This window comes from Eucalyptus grandis, chromosome 2, assembly GCF_016545825.1.
Source record: "Eucalyptus grandis isolate ANBG69807.140 chromosome 2, ASM1654582v1, whole genome shotgun sequence".
NCBI classification, from domain to species: domain Eukaryota; kingdom Viridiplantae; phylum Streptophyta; class Magnoliopsida; order Myrtales; family Myrtaceae; genus Eucalyptus; species Eucalyptus grandis.
This window is the reverse complement of record NC_052613.1, coordinates 10714394-10742212: the sequence shown is the minus strand read 5'-3', so window position 1 is coordinate 10742212 and position 27819 is coordinate 10714394. Positions and strand designations below refer to the sequence as shown.

At 40.4% G+C, this 27819-nt stretch overlaps 3 protein-coding genes across 4 annotated transcripts; all 3 read left to right on the top strand.

Moving 5' to 3' along the window:
* The first annotated feature begins 68 nt into the window (after positions 1 to 68).
* LOC104438292 (aldehyde dehydrogenase family 2 member C4) lies at positions 69 to 4987 on the top strand. Of its 2 annotated transcripts, XM_039307533.1 has the most exons (9): positions 69 to 226; positions 821 to 963; positions 2661 to 3044; positions 3418 to 3507; positions 3636 to 3809; positions 3908 to 4045; positions 4143 to 4280; positions 4391 to 4452; positions 4598 to 4987. In XM_039307533.1, exons 1-9 carry the CDS (start codon positions 112 to 114, stop codon positions 4869 to 4871), a joined length of 1518 nt encoding a protein of 505 aa, XP_039163467.1. In that variant the 5' UTR covers positions 69 to 111; the 3' UTR covers positions 4872 to 4987. The 2 variants fall into 2 exon arrangements, with proteins under 2 accessions (XP_039163467.1, XP_039163468.1); XM_039307534.1 differs by lacking the exon at positions 4143 to 4280.
* A 2876-nt stretch (positions 4988 to 7863) lies between these two features.
* Positions 7864 to 20025, top strand: LOC104438299 (DNA mismatch repair protein MSH7). Its single transcript, XM_010051414.3, is given in 19 exon segments — positions 7864 to 7937; positions 7940 to 8177; positions 8960 to 9488; positions 9825 to 9920; positions 10044 to 10099; positions 10360 to 10426; positions 11658 to 11753; positions 12255 to 12386; positions 12464 to 12497; positions 12684 to 12731; positions 14497 to 14696; positions 14785 to 14911; positions 15033 to 15310; positions 15636 to 15830; positions 16523 to 16688; positions 16691 to 16935; positions 18031 to 18127; positions 18657 to 18784; positions 19256 to 20025. Coding segments are annotated over 19 exon segments (3246 nt in total). The 5' UTR covers positions 7864 to 7903; the 3' UTR covers positions 19736 to 20025.
* A 1944-nt stretch (positions 20026 to 21969) lies between these two features.
* On the top strand, positions 21970 to 26406 carry LOC104440351 (ARF guanine-nucleotide exchange factor GNL2). Its single transcript, XM_010053292.2, has 2 exons — positions 21970 to 23048; positions 23139 to 26406. Exons 1-2 carry the CDS (start codon positions 21970 to 21972, stop codon positions 26221 to 26223), a joined length of 4164 nt encoding a protein of 1387 aa, XP_010051594.2. The 3' UTR covers positions 26224 to 26406.
* The last annotated feature ends 1413 nt before the right edge of the window (positions 26407 to 27819 follow it).

Here is a 27819-nt window from a genome sequence, read left to right as displayed (position 1 = left end):
GGAATCCATGGCCAGATTTCCGAAAATACCCCTACGTCAAGGAAAACCGACTATATTAAGAGGCTCTCTCCTGCCGAAAGCGTGAGAGATTCGAGTGCAGACAAGCCAGAGATGGCAGAGCACCGCAGCAATGGAAATGTGAATCTAAAGACGTTTGATGCTCATGTTCCGGAGATTAAGTTCACCAAGCTCTTCATCGACGGCGAGTTCGTCGATTCTGTCAAAGGTAGAGTTCAAAATACTTGTGCGAATTATTATTTTCTCGGTTACTCTTATAACAACAACGAACAATCCTAGTTCTATGTTCTTATGTCACTTCAGTTTCTTTAGAATTTCATGAAGGCCCTCCAATTCAATCGCCAGTTTCCTTTCTTTTTTTTTTTTTTTTTTTTTTTTTGGGGCACTGCCTTGATGAGGATTTCATTTGTCGGTTTCGTGGTTCACCATACCTCTCTCTCCGACAGTTGTGCCGTGAACAAGCTGTCTTGAATTCGGTTTGGTCTCACTCGAGCAGTTCGCTTTTTGATGACTGCCACTGATTGCTCAGTTCGGAGGTACAGAAAACAGGGTACCGAAAGGAAAAGGACCATCTGAATCAAGATTGACCTCGAGAGAGTCTTACGTAGTATTGCATGTCCGATGAACAAAGAGCAATTTCAATTGTGGTCAACTGTGAGAGAAGCTTGCCGTCCTAACAAAATTCTTGTTCTTGTTGGCTGCTTCTTCTTCTTCCTCATCTTCTTTTTCTGCTTCTGCTTTTGCTGCTGCTGCTGCTTTTTGGGTTTCTGATTCGTTATGGCGAATGAAATTGGATGAATAGGAAGGACATTCGAGACGAAAGATCCAAGAAATGGACAAGTGGTGGCAAGAGTCGCGGAGGGAGACGAAGAGGACGTGGATTTGGCCGTGATTGCTGCCCGTCGAGCATTTGATCACGGCCCTTGGCCACGCATGCCCGGCTATGTACGTCCCTCCTATTTTCTCTCTCCCTTTCTGTGTTCTTTTTCCATCAAATTAAAAAGATAATAATACCACTGACAATAAATTCTAAAATTCACTTATGAATATGATTTTATCGAAATGACACCGTCGATATAAACTGAGCAAAACACCCAAAAGAAAATAATTCTTGACTTCTTACTTAGTAAGTTGATTTTTAATGGACCAATTTTTCATGCTTCTCCTAATCTCTATTTTAATTAAAGAATCGGCAACGGGTTTGAGCGTTATTTTGACTCCAAGAAAAGTGATGGATGAATAGTGCGGAAAATCTTTATCGTTTAATAGAGTAGACTATTACGATAAAATATGACGCCTCAAGCGTCTCATTTTGTATTTTGGGTCGTACAGCAATATCTTTCGAATGACACTGCACGTAATCATTACATGTGAGGAAAAAGGAAAACTAATCAATAAGTATAAGAGATATAAAAATTCAAACACGAGTCGATTGAAATGCGCATGATGCGAACGATATGTTGATCGATTAATTTGCATTTGACCAACCGGTGAGATTCCTTTTTTGTTCTGTTTTCTCGCTATTCTTCCCCGTCACATCAGTACTATGTTATTATTTGTACCTAATATTGATTGATGGTGTCGGCCACCTCCCAGTTTAATGGGCAATTAAGTAATTTTTGGGGCCTACTCAATTGTGCATTATATTTATGCTTATGCTATAAAAAGAAAATTTGGTAGGAAATTTGAACGCTTCATTGTAATAAAAATGAAAAAGATTCTTCAACCAATGCGTTAGAAATGCTAGAAACACTTTATATGCAACATATTTAGGTTGATATCACAAAAAATTCTAAATTGATATACTTATGATAAATCTTATCATTAATTAATTTAATATAGTGATGACAAATTTACATTTCTTTAATCTCCGTTAAATTGGATTAATATCATAGAAAACCACAAACTACTATATTTAAAACCTCAACCGGTTCACATGTAAATTGCCACATGTCATTCAATCAATAATTTGATTGTAAAATCTAATAAAAACTAATTGATGGTAAATCTATTATATGTGTATAATTTTGGAGTTTTTGGTGGTAAAAAAATTAGCTTAAGGTTAATTTGTCACAAGCATACCGGTTTAGAGTTTTTTGTGATATCAAATTCTATATTTATGATTTGCTATATAGGTTATTATATGCAACTTATGTCTTGGTTCATTTTTATCAAGAACATATGTTTTGGCTCATTTGTTTTTCTTTTTGCATTTGAAGAAAGATTGCATGGAGAGATACGTCTTAGTGTAATCTCAATAGAAATGCTATACAGCTAAAATTGGATTGCTTGATAATATGATGAACTATTATACATTCTTGAATGTGGCTCGCTTTTTTAAAGGACTACTTATAATATAACACATCAATCATAAATTAAATTTGTACATAGGTCTAAATAAGTCCAGCATTGTTCTATTTCAATTAGTAATGAAAGGCCTTTCTTTTGTATTTTCCTTAAATTTCCATTTTATAGTTACAACAATCTAGTAGCCAAAAGAATAAAAAAAATGGCGAAGTTTATGTAGTTCTATCTAATCCACCTAGAAAAAAGGTTTTGCGTGGAAGCCACGTTTCATTAAAAATTCTAATGTCCATGAATTCTAATTTTCATATGACATGATTATGAATTTCATCAAACAGCAAAGGGGAAGGATCATGTCAAAATTTGCAGACTTGATCGAAGAGAACATAGACGAACTAGCTGCTCTGGACACTATAGATGCCGGGAAGCTATTCAGTGTCGGCAAGGCCCGGGACATCCCTAACGCTGCCATGCTGCTGAGGTACTATGCCGGTGCGGTGGATAAGATCCACGGCGAGGTATTGAAGATGTCGCGCGAGCTTCACGGGTACACGCTACGGGAGCCGGTTGGCGTGATCGGGCACATCATCCCTTGGAACTTCCCGACCGGGGTGTTCTTCATGAAGGTCGCCCCAACACTGGCGGCTGGTTGCACCATGATCGTGAAGCCCGCCGAGCAAACCCCTCTATCGGCTCTCTTTTACGCTCATTTGGCTAAGAAGGTGCGTCGACCGACTCGGAAAAGTTGTTTTTGAGAGCTGTAGTCATTTTTCTAGCATGTAATTGGATTAATAACTGGGTAATTCAATTACTTGGAATTAGTTATCAGTAGGCAAAAGGTAATAATTTTGTCAATTATTATCAGTCTATAACTGATGGTTAGGCTTTCTAGTTATAATGTCCCATAGGTTTCTTTTTTTATCAAAAATTCAAAGACGGAATTTGCGGAGCAAGTGAAAACATGATTTTGAATAATTGTAACGCCATAGCAAAGTCGCTTTCAAAAATAGATGTCAGAAGAAAACAAAAAAGGATACACAAGAAAATTATTCAGATAATTTTTCTGCCTTTAAATCTTGGTCTGCTTTGTATCAGGCTGGTGTTCCTGATGGAGTGATCAATGTCGTTACCGGTTTTGGACCGACAGCTGGTGCAGCGATAAGTAGTCATATGGACATTGATATGGTATGATTCAGAGTTCTTTCTTTCATGAAATTTTCTATTATCATATAACATAACACCGGTTGACTTATGTGAGAGTATACTTGTCCATCTTTAACTTTGACTGATGTGGCATCAAAACCTCGCTTCAGGTTAGTTTTACGGGGTCTACAAAAGTAGGACACATGGTGATGCAAGCTGCGGCAACGAGCAATTTGAAACAAGTGTCGCTTGAATTGGGGGGCAAATCACCTCTTATAGTCTTTGATGATGCCGATTTAGATACCGCTACTGATCTTGCTCTGACTGGTATCCTCTATAACAAGGTATGGTATCTGAACTTTTTACGCCATTTGCAAAAACAAAGAATAAGCTCTGAATACTCGAAATCATTATGGTTTCTTGATTCAATTCTCTATTTCAGGGAGAAGTATGCGTCGCGGGATCTCGTGTCTATGTTCAAGAAGCGATCTATGAAGAATTCGAGAAGAAGCTAGTGGCAAAGGCCAAGGCTTGGCCGGTCGGTGACCCATTTGATCCGAATGTCCGTCAAGGACCGCAAGTAAGAATGAACACTACTAAGTTGCAAGAACTAGCTGAATCATGCGATAGAACATGCAGTTGATAATAAGCCTGACACGAATTATGGTAAATCCTAGGTCGATAAGAAACAGTTTGAGAAAATACTTTCTTACATTGAGCATGGAAAGAGAGAAGGAGCTACGCTTTTGACTGGGGGTGAGCGTCTGGGCACTGAAGGGTACTACATTCAGCCAACAATCTTCACAGATGTTAATGTACGCTATCAATCCACCACATATTCCTTAAAGAACATAAACCTTTGTTTCGAGAGAATATTTAACTTCTGTCTATTTTGCATTTTTGTTTAATTCTCTCCCATCATCAGGAGGACAATGTGATCGTAAAAGATGAGATTTTCGGCCCCGTCATGTCACTCATGAAATTCAAGTGAGTACAACCCACTATTGGTCCCCAAAACTATTACTTATCTTGGTTTCGATGCTATTGAGCAAGCACTATTTGTAGCTAAAACAAACATAGGGCACTATCAAAATATGTTGTACTATATTCAACACTTTACAATGGGTTGCAGGACCATGGAGGAGGTGATCAAGAGGGCCAATGACACGAGGTACGGTCTAGCGGCGGGAATTCTGACAAAGAACATAGATCTAGCAAACACGGTCTCAAGGTCAATCCGAGCAGGTATGATTTGGATAAATTGCTACCTTGCAGTTGACAACGACTGTCCTTATGGTGGCTACAAGATGAGTGGCTTTGGCAAAGATCTTGGCTTGGACGCTCTCCACAAATACCTACATGTCAAATCTATCGTGACCCCCATTTATAACTCTCCCTGGCTTTGAGAGAGTTTTTTTTTTCTTAGTGGGCGCTGGATTGCATCATCAGACGGGTCAAATAATATATAATTAGAAGTGTATTTGTTTGAGTGAAAATATTTTTCACGAATTAGTTTTTTGAATTCTCATGTGTTTTTTTTGCTAAAAATGATCGGTCAATGAAAAAAAAATTATGGTCAAAGAAAATATGGATACTTAAAAGGTAGGAAATGAATTCCCTAATTTAAGAAGGGAAAAACATTTTCTTGAATTACAATTTTTCGAAAATCGTTTTCCTTTATTATGAATTTTCTCTAAAACAAATGCACCTTAAAAATTATATGGTATCATTTACAAGAAATAGAACGAAGATCGTTTTGGCACCCCCATAATTTAGGTTATGTAAATAAATCAAGGCGGGAGGTTATCAATATATATGGGCTGTAAGGTTTTCACAACCTCACATCATATCTTATCCAAACACTGGTTGTAAGGTTTCCTCAAGATCATGTGTATGAATTTGTGACGCCAGTCAATCAAAGTTCCGAAACAATGAAGATCGATGCAAAATGCAATGTAACGTGACCTAGGGTTATTTTGTTAGGTGCAGCCTACATGTGGTAAATTGTTTGTGCAACATTTCTTTGCCTCCTTGGGGGAAAATTTTAAATATGAACCTGAAGTTGAGCCATTTTTTCAAAAGTGTATACATAGTGGATATTATTTTAAATAAGAATTTGAACTTACCAGCCGGCCAAATCTTTTTCTAGCTACTAGAGCAGTGGCAATTTTGTCTAAGGGATTGTCTGGATGAACTGCTACTTCGCGTTCAACGGTGATCTTTCTTACGGAGGCTGCAAGATGAGCTGCCTGGAAGCTCTGCCCAAGTACCTTCATGTCAAGTGTGTTGTCACCCCGATTTTCGACTCTCCTTGGCTCTGAAAATTTGGAAGGGGGAAAGATCACGAGTGGGGGCTGCTGGAATTTGATGTTGCTTGAGAGGATTTCCATCTAATAAGTTCATGCTCAAGGACTTGAATGGTAAAGATGTTGTAAAATCATACATGGACCTGCACGATGGGAATGTGAAGTTACGTGGAAATGTAAGGCGCAAGGGACCAAAAATAGAAGGAAATTGTCAGATAAGAGTTGCGACCCGTGCGTGAGTAAAGGTCACCGCACTAAATTATTTAAGTGATTTGCATATTCGTTCTTCTCGATTAAAGCGTGCATCTCTTTTGAGGTCACTTCTGAATCATAACCCCGGATGTCTCTATTGCTATTAATCATTCAACGTGAACGAGACATGGCGATGAGATGGCTGCCTCGCCTAGGAGCAAGAACCTCGAATAAGACTTGTTGGGAAAATATGGCTTCGAATTGGGTAGAATAATGAAAACGGATATTCACAGTACTAACCACCGACCGAGGTGGCGTGGATGGTAGATCCTTGGCCCTCCCCGATGGAGGCCAAGGTTCGAAGCCCCTGCGAAGCAGGGAGACAGTCTTAGCTATATGGTGACTTAAGTGTGACATCGGGGTGGTGGTTTCGCTAGCGTCACCGGGGTTTACGGCCTTGCGCACTTGTCGGTGCAAGTCTGGTTCTCCTACACCAAAAAAAAAAAAAAAAAAAAGATATTCGTAGTACTCAAGTCGACTTTGAGGCGTGATATTACTTTATTTAAGAATTTATTTGCCTCACAAAATTACTAATGGTTATTGGCAAAAATCCTTAAGGATACAATAAAGTTTCAAATGAGAATACTAGATAGCAGTTCTAGTATTTCTCTAGGGTCTCTCTAGGAAACAATTGAAAAATTGGCTCCAGTTTTTCTGAACGAAGGTTCGGAAAATGATCACACTCTTTTTTCCGAAAGATAAACAAATATGATCCTTCGGAAGAAGTCGAAAACCGAACAATTGCAACCTTTCGGGAAAAGTTGCAAACCGAATAAGTAATTTTTCTAAAGGTTGTCTTGAAAGACACAAACAAAAATGGAATAATAATTTTTTTTTTTTTAAATTAAAATTTTCTAATTTTCATTTTTTATATTTATTTCCGAAATTCTCAAAAACAAAAGGCAACCTTTGAATTGATTAAAATTAATAACATAAAAAAAAGGGAATAGTGCGCGCAAGCATGCAAAGTGCACCAAATAATTGCGCGCACCCGCACGCGAGTATGGTGGAGTCTAGCTCACCCGATCATTCCTTGAGGTACACAATGGAAACCCTTTAACTTATAAATCGCTCAACTTCCTCTCACTTTTCCTATGTGGGATAAGGAAAACGCACTTAACTCGTTTTGACAAACAAACCTCTAACAAGACCTATTTCGATGTGTAAATTTTGGATTTTAAATGGGTAAAACCTATAATCTAGAATAAGTTTTTGTGTTTCTTTTAGTTTATATTTTCATGTGATTATACGTTTTTTCATAGCGTCCAATAATGAATTTATAATTTGATATTAATAATTTGAGTTCTTATTTAATGACTAATGTTTCATATTTTTTATGTGTTTAAATATAAATTGTGATCAATAAATTTTAATAGCAAGTGTTAGTTATTAAAGTGATGAAACACTACAATCTTTCAATTTATAATATGAATCAAATATGGGTAGATCCTGAAACTGACTTTGAAATTTGTGACGTGATAGGTTTCGGCTTTCAAAATATAAGGAACATATTTCAAATAGTAGGTTCCAAGTTCCACACTCCATATAAGATCTGTATAGAATTTGAAACCTTTCGTCCCCAAAGAGAACTGACGGGTGCTCGCTCGGCGATACAAAAAATCAGCAAATGAATAAAACACTCAAACCAGGAAGCCAAAAATAGAAACACACTAAAACCGGTTCGGTTTTGTCCGGTCCGACCGGAGGCACTGCCCTCGAAAAATCGGGAGGGCTAAAATTGGCGCGCTCGAAGTTCCGCCCATTAAAAAAGCCAAAAAAAAATCCACTCATCACTTCCTCTCCTCACTCTCCTCTGTCTCTGTCTCTCTCTCTCTCTCTCTCTCTTCTTCTTCCATTTCTGCGCTCCAAAAACCTCGGCGATGCAGCGTCAGAAGTCCATCCTCTCCTTCCTCAGCCCCCGTCGGGGAGCCGGAGCTCCGGCCTCCCCCCGGCGAGCCTCCGGGAGCCCAGCGCCGCCGCCCCGGGCAAGTGCGCGGCCGGCTCGTCCGCCGAGGTGCGGGGCACCGACACCCCGCCGGAGAAGGCCCCGCGCCAGGTTCTCCGGTCCGGCGACGAGGACGGCGGATCCTCTCGTTTCTCCAGCATCATGCGCAAGTTCGTTAGGGTCGACGATGGAGAGAAGACGAGCGATCGGTGCGTTTTCGCCATCCGTCGGAGAAATGCCCGGGGATTTTCTGCTTGTTGGTTTTTGGATACTTTTGCTACGTCGTTTGGTGTTTATGCTTTGATTTTTTTTTTCTTTTTTGCTTCTATTTTTCCGGTTAATTTGGCGAGCTGTAAGCTCGAGGAAGAGCGTGGAGATGAATATGAACCAAATGCATTGCGCTGTTTCCAGTTTGATTGATGTGTTCTGGCGAGGAAACCACGTCGATAGAACTCAGCTGGATGCTAGTTTGATTTTGTGAAAATATGCTTTTAGTGATTAGCCTATGTTCAAGCTGTGTCATTGTGAAGGTGAGGGTCTCTCGATATGCATTTTATTTTAGGTTTGTGACGTGATACCTGCTTTAGCAATGGTTTAGGTTGAAATTCATGTGATGTGCTGGTTCCTTGACGTCCCTTTGATTATGCCCCATGATGTCGGAACCCTGGATAGTTGTATTGCATTCCAAGAGAGAGGTATGAAGTCTGTATAAGGCTCTTGTTTAGAAATGATCTAACACAAACAAACACCATAATTCCTGTAACAAGAAACTTCTCTGAACTTTTCTCCTTGTGCCCGCGAGTGTGTGTGTGTGTGTGTGGAGATAAGAGCTACTTTTATTTGTTTTCATCAGTTGCATTGATGCTGATCCTGTCCGTTGTGATGTCTCTATGCCCATCAACTGTCATTATTATATAGATACGTGTTTTTACCCTAATTAGTTTCTCTTTCTCTATTGGGTTACTTGAATTTACGTTTGTAAATTATGCAGGAACAATTCACAGTCACAATATGGTACATCTAAGGCTTCACCTCTATTTGATAAAGTCGGTGATGTCAGCAAGCATCCTAGAAAGGTTGATGATTTCAAGTTCAACAAGAAGGTTGATCAAGAATGTTCCATGGAAATTGAAAGTGATAGTGACATTCTTGGTCCCGAAACACCAGGTGTTAGACCCCTTGTGCCTCGGTTTAAGCGAGTTCAAGAGGAAACTCCCAAGTTTGAGGCTAAACATGACTCATCCTCTTTCAATCCTGGCAAAAAGTCAAGAATTCTCCACGACTCTATTTGCAGACCCTCAAATAAGAATGAGAAAGACACACAGGATCCTACAAGCAAATTTGAATGGCTTGATCCTTCTCGAATTAGGGATGCTAACAGAAGAAGACCTGATGATCCTCTCTATGACAAGCGGACGCTTTACATACCTCCTGAGGCTTTGAGCAAGATGACAGCTTCTCAGAGACAATATTGGACTGTTAAATGTCAATATATGGATGTTGTACTTTTCTTTAAAGTGGTTAGTTTCTTGTGCTTCTCATTCTATATTATGTAGATCATACTGTAGATTTATAATTCGAGGATGCTTCACTGCGAATTGATAATAAAAAGAGTAGTTGATATTTGTTTGGTGCATTAGGTGCATGTCAAGCAAGACATCTGTTCCATGTAGGAAAAGTAATTCATACTTTCCAATCTCTATGATGCTTCAAGTTCTGCCCAAGTTTTTAACATGTATTGGATCACTAAATCATCTCATTCTATTGGATCAGATTTGCCCTCTGATTCCAGTAATGGTTCAGCATATTTCTTTGGTCTCATATGTCTAAAAGGTATTGAACGCTTTCCAATGCAGGGAAAGTTTTATGAGCTGTACGAACTGGATGCAGACATTGGTCACAAAGAGCTTGACTGGAAGATTACTTTGAGTGGCGTTGGAAAATGTCGGCAGGTATTCTGCATGAATCTTTTAACTCATTTTAGATTTATTGTGAGCCGATTAGAAGTAGGGAATTTACTCAAGAAAGTAGTGAACTTAATATTTTATATTCATTTTCTCTACCATGCTAACCAGGTTGGAATCTCTGAGAGTGGAATCGATGATGCTGTTCAGAAACTGGTTACTCGTGGGTAAGGAAATGACCAACTTTCTATAAGCCTATTCAATTGCCCTATTTTTTCTTTATGGATAAAATAATTAGGAGTATGTGTCATTAGTGAGTTTTTTTATCTGTATATGACATAGTCACTGTGTTGATAAGTTCTATAAACCATTTTATGTTATAATGGACTATTCTTTTTAGGATGAACACAACTTCATCTGGTACCTTGTTGTATGTGTACTTTTCCCGCATCAATGTATATTAGGTTTGCCTTGTCTGTTTTTGAAGATATAAAGTTGGACGAATAGAGCAAGCGGAGACATCTACACAAGCAAAAGCCAGAGGTCCAAATTCTGTAAGTGTCCCGATTTTCTTCTTTGCTTATGTTTTCGAATAAATGGTCTGTAATGTGGCCTTATTTGGTCTACTTGAGGATTATGAACTGATGTGACATATTGAAGGTTAGGAAAAATTTGTATCTATATTGTCCTTTTTTGACCCTATATTGGTAGCGAAGCTGCTTTGTCCTTTACTGTATGTTTAGTAAAGTGGCTTAAGCATATAGGTTAGAGAATCCCACAGTTACTTGTTTGTGGAATTTGTCTGCCTTCTGTATACATGCAGCTTTTACCTAATAACTTAGTCTCTTGGGTTGGACTCTCTAGGACGTATTAGAGCCTGGTTGGACTCTCTGGGACATATTAGAGTGGAGACTTAATATTTGATGCCTCATATAATATTTCCGTTGGCATGTGGTTCTTATCTGTTTTATTCCCCGTTTGCCAATTTCATATGTTGTTCTTCATTTGCTTTGCATGTGAGAAGTGGTGGTACACTATCTCATATATATAGTCTCTTTCCACCTAACATTTTAAGCTATCGAGTTGGAAATTTGACGATATGACAGTTTATTCAAGAAGTGACATGGACCTGAATTTCTGTTGCTCATCTCTTTATTACACACTTCTACTTTTTGCATTTTGCTATTAATTAGAAAGAAGCTTTCACCGAGTTTAGCCTTTGAAGAGGGCGATGTGCAAATTACGGGAATGCAGTCAGATTGAAGGAACTGTTTGCTTCTACAGGGCAAGAATATGTGATGATCGTGAAAAACTTGTTGTCTTCACTAAAGTTTTTGCGTTGATGAATTAGAACTAGTGGTGTAAAAAAGCGAGACGTAAAATTTTCTAATGGATGCTCAGATAGTGATATGACTGGTTCATATAGATGGTGCATTGGTCTATTGTTGTTATGCCTTCTGAGTAGATGAATTAAAACTAGTGGTGTAAAAGAGCATGATGTAAAATCTTCTAATGGATGCTCAAATAGTGAAGTGACTGGTTCATATGGATTGTGCATGGTCTATTGTTGTTATGCCTTCTGAGTAAGTTCTATGAGTTACTTACCACATATTTGCTTACTACACCAGCCTGAGTGTGCTATTAGTTTTCCATATTCTCTTCTAGTAATGAGTTCTTCATGTCAAATCCATGTAATTTTGGGGCAAGGAGGTTTGAATTTGCTGCGCTGCACTTCCTTTTACTTCAAGTGCTTACCTTAGTATTTTACTGCATCACATGGATTAGGTAATTTCAAGAAAATTGGTACATGTGATTACTCCATCAACCTCAGTGGATAGCAACATTGGCCCTGATGCTGTTCATCTTCTTGCAATAAAAGAGGTTAGTAATTGCTTGACGTAAAATTTTTAAACCTAGGTTGATGTGTATATGTTATCTCGTCTTGCTTTTGGTTGTTGCTTCTTCACCTTATTCCTTTGTTAGTAGGGGATACTCCCATGATATGTTTCAGTTGCATGCCTTTGTCGCTAGATGATATAAGCACTTCATGGTGTCATTAATGAAATCTGAAGCATAGAGGTAGACTTTTGCATTCATTCTATCTCTGATAATGTATGAATTGGGCATGAAGTCAACCTTTACGAGTCATAATGCATTTTATGTTAATCAATAACTTTCATCCCTGGAAACAAAGTGAAGATGAGGCTCGTTATCAACAAAATGATTCTAAAGGTCCTCATTGGATAATGTAATTTATTCTGGCATGAAATGAAGAAGTTGTTAGATGAGTTGTCATTGATAGCATAGATACTAAAATTTTCCCCACACATGAAATTGTGAGGTTGTTTCAAAAGTTGGTGTTCTTACCATATTTTGTTTTAGGGGGAATATGGGCAAGATGGCAGTTCAATTGCCTATGGTTTTGCTTTCGTTGATTGTGCTGCTCTGAAGTTTTGGGTTGGTTCCATCAGTGATGATGCTTCGTGTGCTGCGTTGGGGGCTCTGTTGATGCAGGTACTCATTTCTGTCTTCTTATTCTCAGTGTGTATTACTCTGCTAATTTAAACCACTAACTTCAAATCTGGTTGCAGGTAGCACCCAAGGAAGTGATATATGAGAATAGAAGTAAGCTCTCTCTCCCCATTTACAGTGTGGGTCTTTTTTGGCTGGGAAAAAAAGAAAGAGGGGGGGTGTGGTTCTGCTTGCATTGGCAATCTCAAGGAGTACTTTAATTTGTGTTTTCCTCCTGGGGTGGGAAAGAGTTCAATTTGAGGTCTTTAAACATGGTGCTGTATTCTCTGAACGTTGCAGGTTTATCAAAAGAAGCATTGAAAGCAATCAGGAAGTACTCATTGACAGGTGAGAGATGGTGAACACACGTTATGTAGAAGACTAAGCAATCCTCAGATCTAATTGCATTTAACATATTCTCATTTTCTTTTAAATAGAACTCTAATCCAATCAATCTGATTCGTACTATGTTTGTCATGTCGTTAATGTTTTTCTGTTAGCTAATTGCTGTTTCATCTGGAAACTACTGTTCTCTGACCTATCTAAAGGCTCCCCCTTTTTTGCTATAGAAATCATACATTATTTGCTTGGGCGGTATTTATTTGTGTTGGATGCAGAACTTTTCTTGTGGTATTGCTTGGTGTCTTACTAATTAAGGCTGCATTGATGAACTTTGTGGTGGCATGGATCTGTTCAGTTCATTCTGCTTTTAGCCACAACTGACAATACGTGGATACTAAGTCACCTAATTTAGATTTTGCTTCACTGGGCCTTCATCCATGGGCATGGATGTATTGAAATGTTATTGTGGGAAAGGCAAATGTCTTAGGATGATAGAGCAGCATTAGTACATGTTTTGAGTGTGGGTTTTTGCTATTTGGCTTCAAACTTGCTTTTTGAGCTTTGGTTCTTTGATGGCTGTGCACTAGGGTGCACTTCTGGGCTTCTGGTATCTGCTCCTCGAGAGTGCATGTGTATGTGCCCTAAATACAAATATAACTATAGATGGTTATACTGTACATGACCTTTTGCTATTCAATAGCCCTACACTTCTTAGTATAGATCTTAAAGCAATTTGACTTCAGATTTAGGACTTCAATGTACTGCCTGATTCTATTAACGTAGGTTTGTCAACATATCAAAACCTTTAGGCTCAGAGGATTGAGCAGATCTCTGTCATCCATTTTAAATTTGACCTATAACATTCTTGATGAAAATTTCGTTCCCCTATTGATAGTATCGACTTATGTATTGTACTTTCTGGAGCAAAATTATGCTGAAAGAGTCTGCGGGACTCTTTATCATGTGAGTCCTTATAATAGTCTATGACCCTCATTGGTTCTCAAACTTTTGTGTGAGAAACAAGCAAATGTCACTTTGGTATTTGATCCGATAAAGATGTATGAGAAGTTGGATTGCATTAATGGGTGAGATAAACATGCATTAGACTTGGAAGGCTGTTGAAATTTCTAGCATGACCTCTGTTAGTAAATACTTGTACTTTTACGTTAAGTATGTCTATGTATGTTATTCATTGAAGTTCAGTTTCCCATAAATTCACTCAACTAGCAAAAAAAGTACTTGTCCTTTTGGAGTAGACTGAACTATACACGCATAAAACACCTAGTGTTATACTCCTGTAAAAGTACTTTGATCTTGAACTAATTTTATGTCTTTTGAATTGTCCTTATTTTAATTTCATATTCAAAGAAACAAGCATAATGTTTTTGTGATTTCTCATCAGATAGCATGACTCATTGAACAAAATTCTTATATTAAACACGACATCAATACAAAAAATTGTATTTTAAATAGCCCTAATATTAACAGTATGACTTGGTAAATGTGTTTCTAACAGAGGGCATGACATGTGCTTTCTGCATTATAATTTATCACCCATTAAATTGGAAAAAGGATTTCGTCTGCATTGCTTTTTCCTTAATTGCTTTTGTCTTGTGAATTTCTTATCAGTCAAGTGTGAGATTTTTTTTTTTTTTTTTGGTCGAAATTCAAGTTTGAGATGAAACCACCAATTTTAATGCATGCCTTAGCCCTGTAATGGAGAGGGGCTTTACCATGACTGCGATGTTTATTAAGGTTTTCTATCTTGCAGGCAATATGGCAGTGCAACTGACTCCCATGATGCCAGTTGCTGGTTTCCCAAACTCTTCTGATGTTATGAATTTGATTCAGTCCAAAGACTACTTTAAGAGGTCTTCCAGCTTGTCGAATTGTGCACTTGATGGTGTAGGGCGACATGATGTTGCCTTATCTGCATTAGGTGGTCTTATCGATCATATGTCAAGGTTGATGGTAAGATTGTTATCATGGCCATTCAAACATGAAAAGCTAGAACCTCCTTATGCTTCTTTTTGAAACAACTCATGGTATTGTCTTGCAGTTAGATGATGTTTTGAAAAATGGGGATATCACACCTTATGAGGTGTATAAGGGTTGCCTCAGAATGGACGGGCAGACATTGGTGAATCTTGAAATTTTCAGCAACAGTGCAGATGGTGGTACATCAGGTAAGTCATTACTTCAGTGTAACATTTTATATACTGCATTTTTGCATGCATAATCTACCACTCTAAATTTGTATTGATCATTAATTTTAGTGTCTGCATTATACTTCTGATTTCATTTCAGGTACATTATACAAGTTCCTTGACAACTGTATAACTTGCTCGGGGAAGCGTCTTTTAAGACACTGGATCTGTCATCCCCTCAAAGATGTAGAGAGCATTAATAATAGACTCAATGTTATTGACAATCTGGCGGCACAAACGGAAGTAATGTCTCTTATTGCTCAAAATCTTCACAAAATGCCAGACTTAGAAAGGCTGCTTGGGAGGGTCAAGTCCAGCGTTCAGTTATCAGCCTCCTTGTTACTGCCATTGGTTGGGCGAAAAGTACTAAAAAATTTGGTAAGTCGACAATAAGCTTTATAAGATTTTGTGATTGGGAGAAACCTTGATTATCTGAAATTTGGTTGGTACACTATGGTAAACTGTACCCTCTCCTATTTTCGAGGTGATTATTATACATGGTTAATACTTCACCAGCTTAGTTGGTCTCTGTTGTCTTGACTCTCAGCCTTTATGGGCAAGAAGCTGGCTTCAATATTTTGTACTCCTTATCTTTTGTGTTGATAAAGAATATTTGACAATACGAAGAAATGAAAACAATCATTTAATTTGCTTTTCCACAGTTTTCTAAACAGTTGATGCATCGACTATATTATTTTGTCAGGTGAAATTTTTTGGGGCTCTTGTGAAAGGCATGCGGACTGCAGTGAATTTGCTAATGGTATTACAGGAAGAAAGGAACATAAGCCCATCACTATCAAAAGTCTTCAAAATTCCAGTTTTAGGTGGTAACAATGGGCTCAATAAGTATCTCACCCAATTTGAAGCAGCCATTGATAGTGATTTCCCGAAGTACCAGGTCCCTTTCCTTCCACTGTTGTGCTTGTCTATGTTTGAAACTGTCCTTATAAGTGTGCACCTCGTTATTATGTCAATTATTTTGGCAGACATGCCAAATGTTTCTTAATAGGATACATATGTTTAATATACACGAACTATTTATAGAGACAATCTAACAGCTGACTGATTAGTTAGTAATTTTTGTGGCGATAAGCATACTCAAACCATTGATATCTGCCACTGGAGAAACCATTGCCTCTCCAGCCCTCCCAGCTGTTTTTACCATATAGGCCAACAAGACAGAACAATATATAGTGAATTACTGATGTCCTCATAAATCCACTTGAATTCTTGGTTTGGCCCATCTAATCTAAGGAATTCCTCAAGAGGGATTCTTTATTTTCATTGACAGTGATTCCTAGATTTACTGTCTTGTCTTCGGAAGGGAGCTATCAGTGGTCCATGGACCATATGCAATCACAATCATTGACTTTTGTGGGACCCACATGATGAAGGGCTGTGATTGACATGACCCATATAGACCCAAGTCTAGACAAGTTTAGCCCTTTCTGTTTCTATGCTACTAATATGCTACTGACTAATTGGTGTTTCACAGTTTAACTTTATCTGATATGCTTTTGGGTTATGTTCTGTGGAAACCATTTATGTTGCTCAAAGTTGCTATTATATTCGAATTTGTATTGACAACAGGACCATGATATAGTGGATTCAGATGCTGAAACACTTTCTATTCTCATTGAGTTATTCGTTGAGAAAGCCCCTGAATGGTCAGCTGTCATTCATGCCATCAACTGTATTGACGTATTAAGATCTTTTACACTCACTGCAAAATCTTCACTTGGAGCTTCTTCTCGACCGTCATTTTGCCTCAATCAAAAACAATGTGCTTAAGCCCAGAGGCCAAGGGACCGATACTTAAGATTACAGGGCTATGGCATCCATTTGCCTTGGCTGAGAATGGAGGATTGCCAGTACCCAATGATATATTTCTTGGTGAAGATACAGATGGTTATCATCCTCATACATTGCTGTTGACTGGACCAAATATGGGTGGAAAATCAACACTTTTGCGGGCAACGTGTCTTGCAGTTATACTTGCCCAGGTTAGTTATAGTAAATTCTTATATATAATGTAAGAAAACTAAATGCCAGATGCTTTTGCATTCACAGAGCTCTTTAGGTTGCTTTTGGTTTTTGGAAGAAGGTTTCTTTTGTTTTGTTTAGAAATGGGAATTAAAATAACTCTTTTTTGAGAACATGGTAGAAGAAAATGAATTTCCTGAAGGATATCAAAATTGTGAAAATATTTTTCAAACGCAATTATTATGAGATGAAAAAATTACAGAATTCAGTCTAATCTCAAATTTGGTTGAAAAACAAAATCTAGTAGATACATAATTGAACTATCTCATAAATATCATTCTCAAGCTCCGTGGTCCCCCAGAAACACAAGCATTTTTTTTCACCAATATACAAGTATACAAGAAGCTTTTCCTTTTGTTTCTTTTCCTCTTCATGTAAGAGCTAGCTGCTCTTTCGATAGAACTTCAGTGTAGCCGAAGCCTTACTAAAGCTTCAAAGCTTTGGCAAGATACTCCCTTGAATCTCTGAAAATGTCTCAGCAATTGTCTGAACAGGTTAATCAAAAGCTTTTTGAACCTTCAATGAAGCTTTTTGGAGCTTTATCATCCAAAGTGAAATTGTGGGCTTGACAAATCTGAACACACATCTGCATTTCAAGTCTGAAATATCCAATAGAAGAACAAAAGAAAGGAAGGGTAGCAATTAGACAAACAATACATAAAAAAATTTAACACGAAAATAGCCTTTTCTTCCATTTTTTGAAGTCCTCATTTTTAGAGTTCAACTGGACAAGACATGAAAGATAAGCTGTTCAAAGTTTTTAGTTATATTTTTTAGAAAGGTTTTTATGTCTTTAGATGCAGACATTTTTAAGAAAGGTTGAAACGCATTTTTAAACCCTTTAAGCGAAATTGAAAAGGCATTAGGGTAATATAAGTTGCTATCAGGATTCCCCTAACTCAAGGCACTCGCTAGATTCACCAACCACACCCTCTTGACACTTAGACCAATTAAGCTTATAGTCATTTCCTAATGAAAATGAAAAGAGCTATCTATAACCCTAAAGTTCTGAATTCATTTCTTCTTGATTCTTGATATACCTTGTTGATTTGCAGTTGGGATGTTATGTTCCTTGTGAGAGTTGTATACTCTCCCCAGTTGACATCATCTTTACGCGGCTTGGTGCCACTGATAGGATAATGGCTGGCGAGAGTAAGTAACCCTCTAATGAAACATCAGTATTGTCTGAATTATTGCTTTAATTTTTTATCCTTCATTCTACAAGTCTCGAAACAGCTTATGTGCTGGTCATGGCAAATCAGGGTCTAAGTGGTACTTTGTGTGTGAGGCTGTGGCACCTGTTCTTTCTTTCTTCCTTATGCCTAGCTAATGAAAGTTGAGAATTCCTGCATCACTAATCTTTAGGGGAGTGAGCTTTCTCTCATTTACTTGGGATGCCTGTGCCCATAAGAAATTGTGGAGTAGTCGGTTGGTGAGATCAATCAACTTATTGAATTGAGAAACACTCATTGTGGATCCATGGCATGTGATTTATGCCCTCATGGTGAAAGTTGAGGAAGATCGAGCAGACTGATGTGTCTACTAAATACATAGATTTTCCCCAGGAGTGTGAATCAATAATTGCCAGCGGGACAAAAGAGCACATGATCATCACTTAATGACTTGTATTGCACTTTTCTGAATCTCAAGGTTTTGTATCATAACTCTCTCCCCCCGGCAGGTACCTTCTTTGTTGAATGCACAGAAACAGCATCAGTTCTTCAAAATGCCACTGAAGATTCTCTTGTTATTCTTGATGAGCTTGGTCGAGGGACAAGCACTTTTGATGGTTATGCTATTGCCTATGCTGTAAGACCTTGGCCTTGGGCCTTATTATTTTTCTTCTATTTACTTCCAGTAATCTGTTACTTATGGTCTCCTCTTTTTATATATATATATATATGGTCAAACTTATGGTCTCTTATTTTCATGAAATTTAAGAATTTTCTCTGCTGCCTTATGAGTGTCCTGCATCGTAAGGCCTGCTCACCCATCATCCATTATAGCTATGTGTGCGGACTAAGCTATCTTTATCATGTGCAACCATAGCTAGTTCTGGATGAGTGCAAATCATGCTAGAGTTACAATCTCATTCTATTGATCTCATACTCGTGAATGTTTAAGCTAATAAGCTCCACGGATTGCCTGCCAACTCTACCAGGATGTGGATCTTAACTGCATTGTTCTGCAGACATGGGGCTGCAAAATTCTTTGCAAAATATCGTTGCTTTATACATATATTATAGCCTTCACTCAGAACCATGGTAAATATCTCAACAGGTATTCCGGCATCTTGTTGAGAAGGTTAATTGCAGGCTATTGTTTGCAACACACTATCACCCTCTGACAAAGGAATTCGGCTCTCATCCACGCATTACCCTGCAACACATGGCCTGTGCTCTCAAGTCAAACTGCGGAAATCACTCCAAGAGTGACCAGGAGCTGGTTTTCCTCTACAAGCTTTCGTCTGGGGCATGTCCTGAGAGTTATGGCTTGCAAGTAGCTTGTATGGCTGGAATCCCGCAGCAGGTGGTTGAATCTGCTTCTAAGGCTCGCCAACTTATGAAGATGTCAGTCGGTGAAAGTTTCAAATCAAGCGAGCAGAGGTTGGAGTTTTCAACCCTCCATGAAGAGTGGCTGAAGACGCTACTATCTGTAGCACAGACTGGAGGGCATAATGCAAATGACGATGAAGATGCTCTTGATACTTTCTTTTGCCTCTGGCATGAATTGAAGAGCCTGTACCCGTCTCGTAAGTAACCACGACTCATGGGCTGGTCCTAATGTAAATTTTGTAAGTATGACCTTATGTGAGTTATAACCATTCTCATGAAGTGGATCGGCAAATTCGAGGATTTTGTGTTGTGGATTGGATGGTGATCTCAAATCACATTTCTTATAATGTGGTCTGGCTCCTGATGAATAGTGCATTTCGGACTGCCTAGATTTATGGCTTTGTTATTGCACTCGTCATGCTGGCAGGTGCATAATTCATGTCAACTCTAACTATTAGTATTCTGGGTGAAATTATGCCAAAATTCGCTTCGTCATTCATTTTTTTTTTGTGAATTGCATTTGACTGGTTTACTTCTATGGTAAATGCGAATCTTTTAGTTTTTGGATCAGGGGTCGTTTCGGTTCTGGTTCGGTTTTTTTGAAAACCGAACCGAACTGAACCGTTATAAAATTTTCCGAACCGAACCGAAACCGAACCGAACCGAATACGAACCGAATCGGTTCGGTTCGGTTTTTAGTTTTTTGCATTTTTTTTATTTCCTTTTTCCTCTCTGCGTCATCTTCCTGGACGCTCGCATCATCAAAAACCCCCAAAAGATCAACGACTGAGAGAAAAAAAAACCCTCACCGGATTCATCTGCTGCCCGCGCCGTCCTCCCCGTCCTGCCCCTGTTGTCGCCGCCCGTCGCCACGTCGTCGCAGATGGAGGAGACGTCGTTCAGCAGGTCGGGGGGCAGGGGGAGGTTGCGGGAGATGAGGCTGAACCAGCGACTTCATCTTCCTCCTTTCTCTCTCCTCTGTCTTCTGCGGATAAAACCCACTCTCTTTTATTCAAAATGCTCTCTTGCAATTCGCCTCCATCTCCGCATCCATCTTCGCCTGCTTCTTCTTTGACCTCCAGCATTGCTGCCTCCTACCCAACTCCTCTCCCGCCCTCCAAGTTGACGCTCGGGTCGGCGAACCATCACCGTCCCGGTCGCACTGTCGCTGCAGCGGTGACTGCTGCTGCTACTGCTGGGGCGGGGGCTGGGGGCTCTCGAGCTGGGCCACCATGGATTGGAGGGAGGCACGCGAAATCGAGCCAAAGGAGACGAGAGTCGGGGGAGAATAAAACCGAATTTTTAATGGTTTATCGGTTTGTGGTTCGGTTCGGTTCGGTTAACCGATAAAAACCGAACCAATAAAAAAATATCGGTTTTTTAATGTGACCGAACCGAACCGAAAAATCGAATTTTTTCGGTTCGGTTCAGTTTTCTGATTCGGTTTTTGACACTCCTATAGGGTCAGGGACTCCGGTAATTCTACTTATTCTTATGTTACGTTGCAGCATGAATGTGCATGAGCATTTGTGTCTGTAATGCAAATGGGAATATGAACTTCTGGCTGTGCTTGCCGCTCGTGCCTGTGCTTGTGCATCACTCTGATGCATGCAATGTATGATCTAGATTGCGTAGGAGGAATTTAAATTGTACTTGAAACAATGCAATTACTAACATCTAGGTCAATTTTATTCTTTTTATTTTATGTCCAGACTAATGTCGCGAGAAAAATTCAATCAAGAAATCTTGTGATCATCGCCTTTGTCATGTCCTCGCTTATGAAGATTAGTTCTGTTTTCCCTTTTCTTCGTTTGTTTTTCATCCTCGTTTTTCCGTTCTCCTTTAAACTATCGACTGTTGTCTACGCGGAATTGGCCAGGTTCCTCCTTGCACGCGATGGATTTTGGGGCTTGAAAGCAAGGTGATGAGCTGCGTCAAAACGCAACCGTGTCCCAGGTCTATATAATCTAAGCTATAAGCTCTCTTCCTGTGTGTAGATGTAGAACCAGACTCATAGCATTAAGTTGACGGGAAATGTTTTCTCAGAAAATGAGGAAATTTTTTCCTTATATCATGATGATTTCCAATTTTTTAAAGAAAAAATGATTTTTCTGAATTTAAAATAAATTTTTCACAGAACTCATTTTCTTAAGTGATCAAACACCGGATAACAAGGAAATTATTTTTCTAAAAAATACTTTTTCTCAAATAATTAGAGCCTTATATCACTCTTAATAAGCACGATGCCACTGTAGAGAGAGAGAGAGGAAAAGTTGGGGGACAGATGTGGTCCTCCACATAAGATGGGCCATTCCAAGAATTACCCGCCAAGAGTTCACAGCACTCCTTAGTCTCTCATCTCCAACTGTCTTTCAAAATCTCAACCGTTTCCTCTTTTGTTGTTTTGCTGTCTCTCTCTCTTGTCTCCTCAGCGCTCAAATGGCAGAAGAACAACCCCAACGAGCTTCAGAAGAAGAGGACTCCTCGCAATGCAAGGACACCAGGGACAACCCCGACCCCCGATCCAAAAGGAAGGAGCTCGGCCTCTCCTGCATGCTCAACACCGAGGTCGGCGCCGTCCTCGCCGTGATCCGCAGACCCCTCGACCCGGCCGGCCCCTTCCTCCCCACCCACGAAGACCAATGCGACTCCTCAATCGCGCACTCCCTGAAATCCCTGCGCTCCCTCATCTTCAATCCCCAGCAGGAATGGCGGGCGCTCGACCCTTCGATCTACCTCTCCCCCTTCCTCGACGTCATCCAGAGCGACGAGGTCCCCGCCACCGCCACTGGTGTCGCTCTCTCATCAATCCTGAAGATGCTCAAGCTGGAGATGTTCGATGAGAAGACGCTTGGCGCGAAGGACGCGATCAACTCGATCGTCACCGCGACCGTGAATTGCCGCCTCGAGAGGACCGATCCGGGGTCCGAAGTGGCGGTCATGATGCGGATTTTGCAGGTCCTTGCAAGCATCATGAAGCACCGGGCCTCAGTTTTTCTCTCCGATCAGGCCGTTTGCACCATCGTCAACACGTGCTTTCAAGTCGTGCAACAATCGGCAAGCAGAGGGGATTTGCTTCAGCGAAACGCAAGGTACACGATGCACGAATTGATCCAGATCATATTTTCACGGTTGCCTGAGATCGAAGTCAGGGATGGGGATAACAATTCTGAGTCGGAGACCGATGATGTCGGTGGTAATTTGGATTCTGGATATGGAGTCAGATGCACGGTTGACATTTTCCATTTCCTGTGCTCGTTGCTGAATGTGGTGGAAATAGTGGAAACCGAAGGGAACACATCGCACACCACCGACGAAGATGTCCAGCTATTTGCGTTGGTTTTGATCAATACTGCGATTGATTTGAGTGGAGATGCAATCGCGAAGCACCCGAAGCTTCTAAGAATGATCCAGGATGACTTGTTTCACCATTTGATCCATTATGGAATGTCTTCAAGCCAACTCGTTTTGGCTATGATTTGCAGCACAATATTGAGCATCTATCATTTCCTACGCAGGTTCTGACCTTGGAAGAATTACTGATCTTTATCATTCTCGTATAATGATGAAAGTCGCAGGATAAATGAGCTATCTGTTTAAATTTTCAGGTTTATCCGTTTGCAGTTGGAGGCTTTCTTCAGCTTTGTTCTGTTGAAAGTTGCGACGTTCGCAACCTCAATTCAACTCCAGGAAGTCGCTATCGAAGGAATCATAAACTTTTGTAGGCAACCGAGTTTCATATTCGAAGCCTATGTGAACTACGACTGCAATGTCACTTGCCGAAATGTCTTCGAAGAAATGGGGAAGCTGCTGTGCAAGCATGCCTTTCCAACGTCTACTCCATTGACGAGTTTACAGATCCAAGCGTTCGAGGGGCTTGTTATAGTGATTCACAACATTGCAGATAACATCAACTGGGAAGAGAATTCGAGCACATTAGCACGACATGCAGTTGAAATCACAGAATACAGACCCTTTTGGGTAGAGAAATTCGAAGACGAGGATGAGAACTGGGTGGACTCAGCAAGAATGAGGAAAGCGCAGAAGCGGAAAATGATGATAGCGGGAAACCATTTTAACCATGACGAAAGGAAGGGTTTAGAGTACCTGAAGCTTTCCCGCCTGGTCTCTGACCCTATTGATCCGAAGGCATTTGCTTTCTTCTTCCGCTACACTCCAGGCCTCGATAAGAACTTGATAGGGGATTATCTCGGCGACCCGGATGAATTCCATGTTCAAGTCCTTAAGGAATTCACAGACACTTTTGAATTCGCAGGCATGATTCTCGACACGGCTCTCAGAACTTATCTGGAGACATTCCGTTTACCCGGAGAGGCTCAGAAGATTCAGCGGGTCCTCGAGGCATTCTCAGAGAAGTTCTTCGATCAGCAGTCCACGGAGATTTTCGTCAGCAAGGATGCAGTTTTTGTTCTTTGCTATTCTCTCATTATGCTCAACACTGACCAACACAATCCCCAAGTGAAGAAGAAAATGACAGAGGAGGAGTTCATTAGAAACAACAGAGGGATTAATGAGGGGAGTGATCTCCCGAGAGAGTACCTCTCGGAGCTATTTTACTCGATATCGAATAACGCGATCAAGCTCTATGGCCAGTCAGGTCTTTCCATCGAGATGAGCCCGAGCAGATGGATAGAACTGATGGACAGATCAAAGACTATCCATCCTTATGTGCAGTGCAACTTTAACAGTACGTTGGGTAGGGATATGTTCGCAACGATTGCAGGCCCATCGGTGGCGACTCTTTGTGCGTGTTTTGAGCATGCCGATGAAGATGAGTTTCTTCACGAGTGTGTCGAAGGGTTATTTTCAATAGCTAGAATAGCTCAATATGGATTAGAAGACACGCTCGACGAGCTCCTCGCTTCTTTCTGCAAATTCACCACGTTCCTGAACCCGTACGCCTCTCCCGAAGAAACTCTGTTCGCTTTTAGCCATGATTTAAAGCCAAGAATGGCAACTCTCGCTGTTTTTACCATCGCAAACAACTTTGGGTCCTCGATTCGTGGGGCGTGGAGGAATATTATCGATTGCTTGTTGAAGCTGAAAAGGCTTAAGCTACTTCCACAATCGGTGGTTGAAACAGATGCCTCTTCCAATTCATCATCAGACCTTGCAATGGATACGCGATGTGAGTCGGGTATAGTTAACCCTAACCAAGATTTCAGACCTGGGGCACAGCCCAACTACGGTATGATGGGTCGGTTCTCGCATTTCCTCTCCCTCGACAGCCCGGAAGAATCTGTAAGTCTTGGTTTGAGCGAATTCGAGCAGAACATGAAGATTATCAGGCAATGCCGGATCGGGAACATCTTTACTAACAGTTCGAGCCTTCCCAACGAGACCATACTAAACCTCGGGCGTTCTCTAATTTTTGCAGCCGCTGGTAAAGGTCAAAAGTTCAGCACGCCCGTTGAAGAAGAAGAGACGGTAGGGTTCTGCTGGGAACTGATCGTCGCCATCGCGTTGGCCAACCTTCATCGTTTCTCCACATTCTGGGTTTCTTTCCATGATAATCTGTTAACAGTTGCTCAGTTCCCTCAGTTCTCCCCAGTTCCGTTCGCTGAGAAGGCCATGTTGAGCCTCTTAAAGGTCTGTCTCAAGCTCCTCGCTGTGCCTCAACAGGACAGCATCCCCGAGGAACTTATCTTCAGGTCAATCAATTTAATGTGGAAGCTCGACAAGGAAATTCTCGACACATGTTGCGAGGTCATAACGAAGTCAGTTAGCAGGATGCTCATCGAATTCCCTGCAAATTTACAAACCCAGCTTGGATGGAAGTCTGCCCTCCATTTGCTATCCATCACTGGCCGACATCCAGAGACGTATGACCAGGGAGTGGAGACTCTGATCATGCTCATGTCTGACGGAACACATGTTTCGAGGATGACTTACGCGTATTGCATCGACTGTGCATTCGGCTTTGTGGCGCTCAAGAACAGTCCGCTCGAGAAGAATCTTAAAATACTGGACCTGTTGTCCGAGTCTGTTAATCTATTGATCCAGTGGCACAAGAACGGATTGTCTGATGCGGGAAGCAGCTACAGTGCATCCTCATTTGAAGACAACTTAAAAGGCCTAGGCTCCTCAAACTTTACGCTGAACCTGTTTGTCAAGCTAGGTGAGGCGCTGCGAAAGACCAGCCTGGCCCGCCGAGAAGAGATTAGGAACCATGCCATCCTATCCCTCCAGAGGAGCTTCACATTAGCTGAAGACCTCGAGTTCTCCTCAACTAACTGCATAAACTGCTTCAATCTCGTGATCTTTGCAATGGTTGATGACCTGCACGAGAAGATGCTGGAGTACTCGCGGCGCGAGAACGCAGAGCGGGAGATGCGGAGCATGGAAGGGACTTTGAAGATCGCCATGGAGTTCCTCACCAATGTGTACCTGCAGTTCCTGAAGCAGATCTCAGAGAGCCCCGGGTTTCGGACATTCTGGCTCGGAGTTTTGAGGAGGATGGACACCTGCATGAAGGCTAATTTGGGGCCATATGGCGAGTCCGCAATCTTGAAGGAGTTGGTCCCTGATTTGCTGAGGAAGATTATCACAAAGATGAAGGAGAGTGAGATTTTGGTGCAGAAGGAAGATGATGATCTTTGGGACATTACTTATATACAGATTCAGTGGATTTCTCCCTTGCTCAAGGAGATGTTCCCTGAAGAAGATACTTAAAAGTGGAAACTGAAATAGTTTCATCCGAACAAAAGAAAGGGCTAAAAGACCAATTGAAGGACTTAGATTCATTAGTTTATTTACCAGGTAGAGAAGGATATTATAGGCAACATGCCCGTAGCATGGGTGTCAGTATTTGTTCTTGTTTTGTAGGTTCATTTTGAGAAATTCTCTTGTTTTCAGTTGTCTTTACTCCTGGACATGAATGTTACCGGTTCCTGGCTTCCAGGAACTCTCTCTCTCTCTCTCTCTCTCTCTCTTTCTCTCATATGCTTAAGGAAGTTTCACACTCAGCTTAGAAGAACTGGCTACTCACAGCACTGAAAAAAGCAATAGGACTCTTAAGCATTGTTCTTTTGCACTCAGTTCAGATATGAGAGTTACGCTTTATTAGCTATACAAAAAGTCACTATTCAGTATAAAAATCTTGATTCTGTTAATGCCTTGATGTTTCTTGGGCAGTTTTTTGTCTCAAGCAGACCTCCGTTGGCGTGTATTGGAGACATTGCCGGGTTCTGTAACAGGTCTCTCAATCGATCATGATGTTCATTAGTTCCTTTCGAGTCTATATCGGTCAACTGGCCTCGACCGTTGCACATTTTTATTTGCTTGATGATTATAAGAGTTGCATGTTATATGCTGTATCGAATCGTACTTAGGAGACTCATGGACGCAATGCATAGCATTTAGCTCATTGATGGGCGGGGTTGGCTGCAAATGCAACCCATTGGGCTGGGCCTGGCAAAGAGTGGGCCTCAATGTAGCATCAGTATAGTTTCCAGAAACTGGCTGTGATCAAATAGCTAAGCAAAGACCATCAAATCATTGCATTCATAAATACTAACCAGAAGCTTCAAATTAACTTTACCTTGAGTGATATGGATAGCGTAAAGAGGGAACAAAGATAAAAGACTTTCTTGACTTTGTCACGTATACTCGTGTGTCAAGCGTCAAATCGATTTACTTATGTGAGACTAGCAGATAAGCGTCAAGATTCCTCCAATTACTCGTAGGAACTCTTTTCAATTGTAGCACTCAATGTGCTTCCCCTAGGTCTCACAATTTTTCTGAATATTAAGTAAAGGATATTCAAAAAGTTTGTATTAAATGTTTTACGAATGATATCTTGTCTCGTCTTGTTAACCTAAAATTTTCGGTCTTGTTTCCTCACGCTTTAGGCATTGTCCTACTTCATGCTTGAAACCTTATTAGTTAGAGTGATAGGCGATGCCTTATCGTCTTCCAACTCCTCATCAGAAATATCGAGATTCTAGAGATTTCAAAACCATGAAACTCCTTTAGGGTTTGGACAAGAGCGAATTAACGATGAACCTACCGACCTTTTTCTAATCTAAGCATCCAAATTTTTAAAAGCTAGTGAATGCTAACTTATATACAATCAACGATAAAAGTCATCCACTCATTACAATAATATTCTTATTCTGGTAGAAAAATTTGCAGATGACACGTTGGATGTCTTATAAATCAAAATCAGCACAACAGAAAGACACTTCGATTTATATGAAATCTCCCAATTCTGTCTAATTTGTGACTCGGCTTTAATTGGATCCTGATCCAAAGTTGGTGGTGCATGGT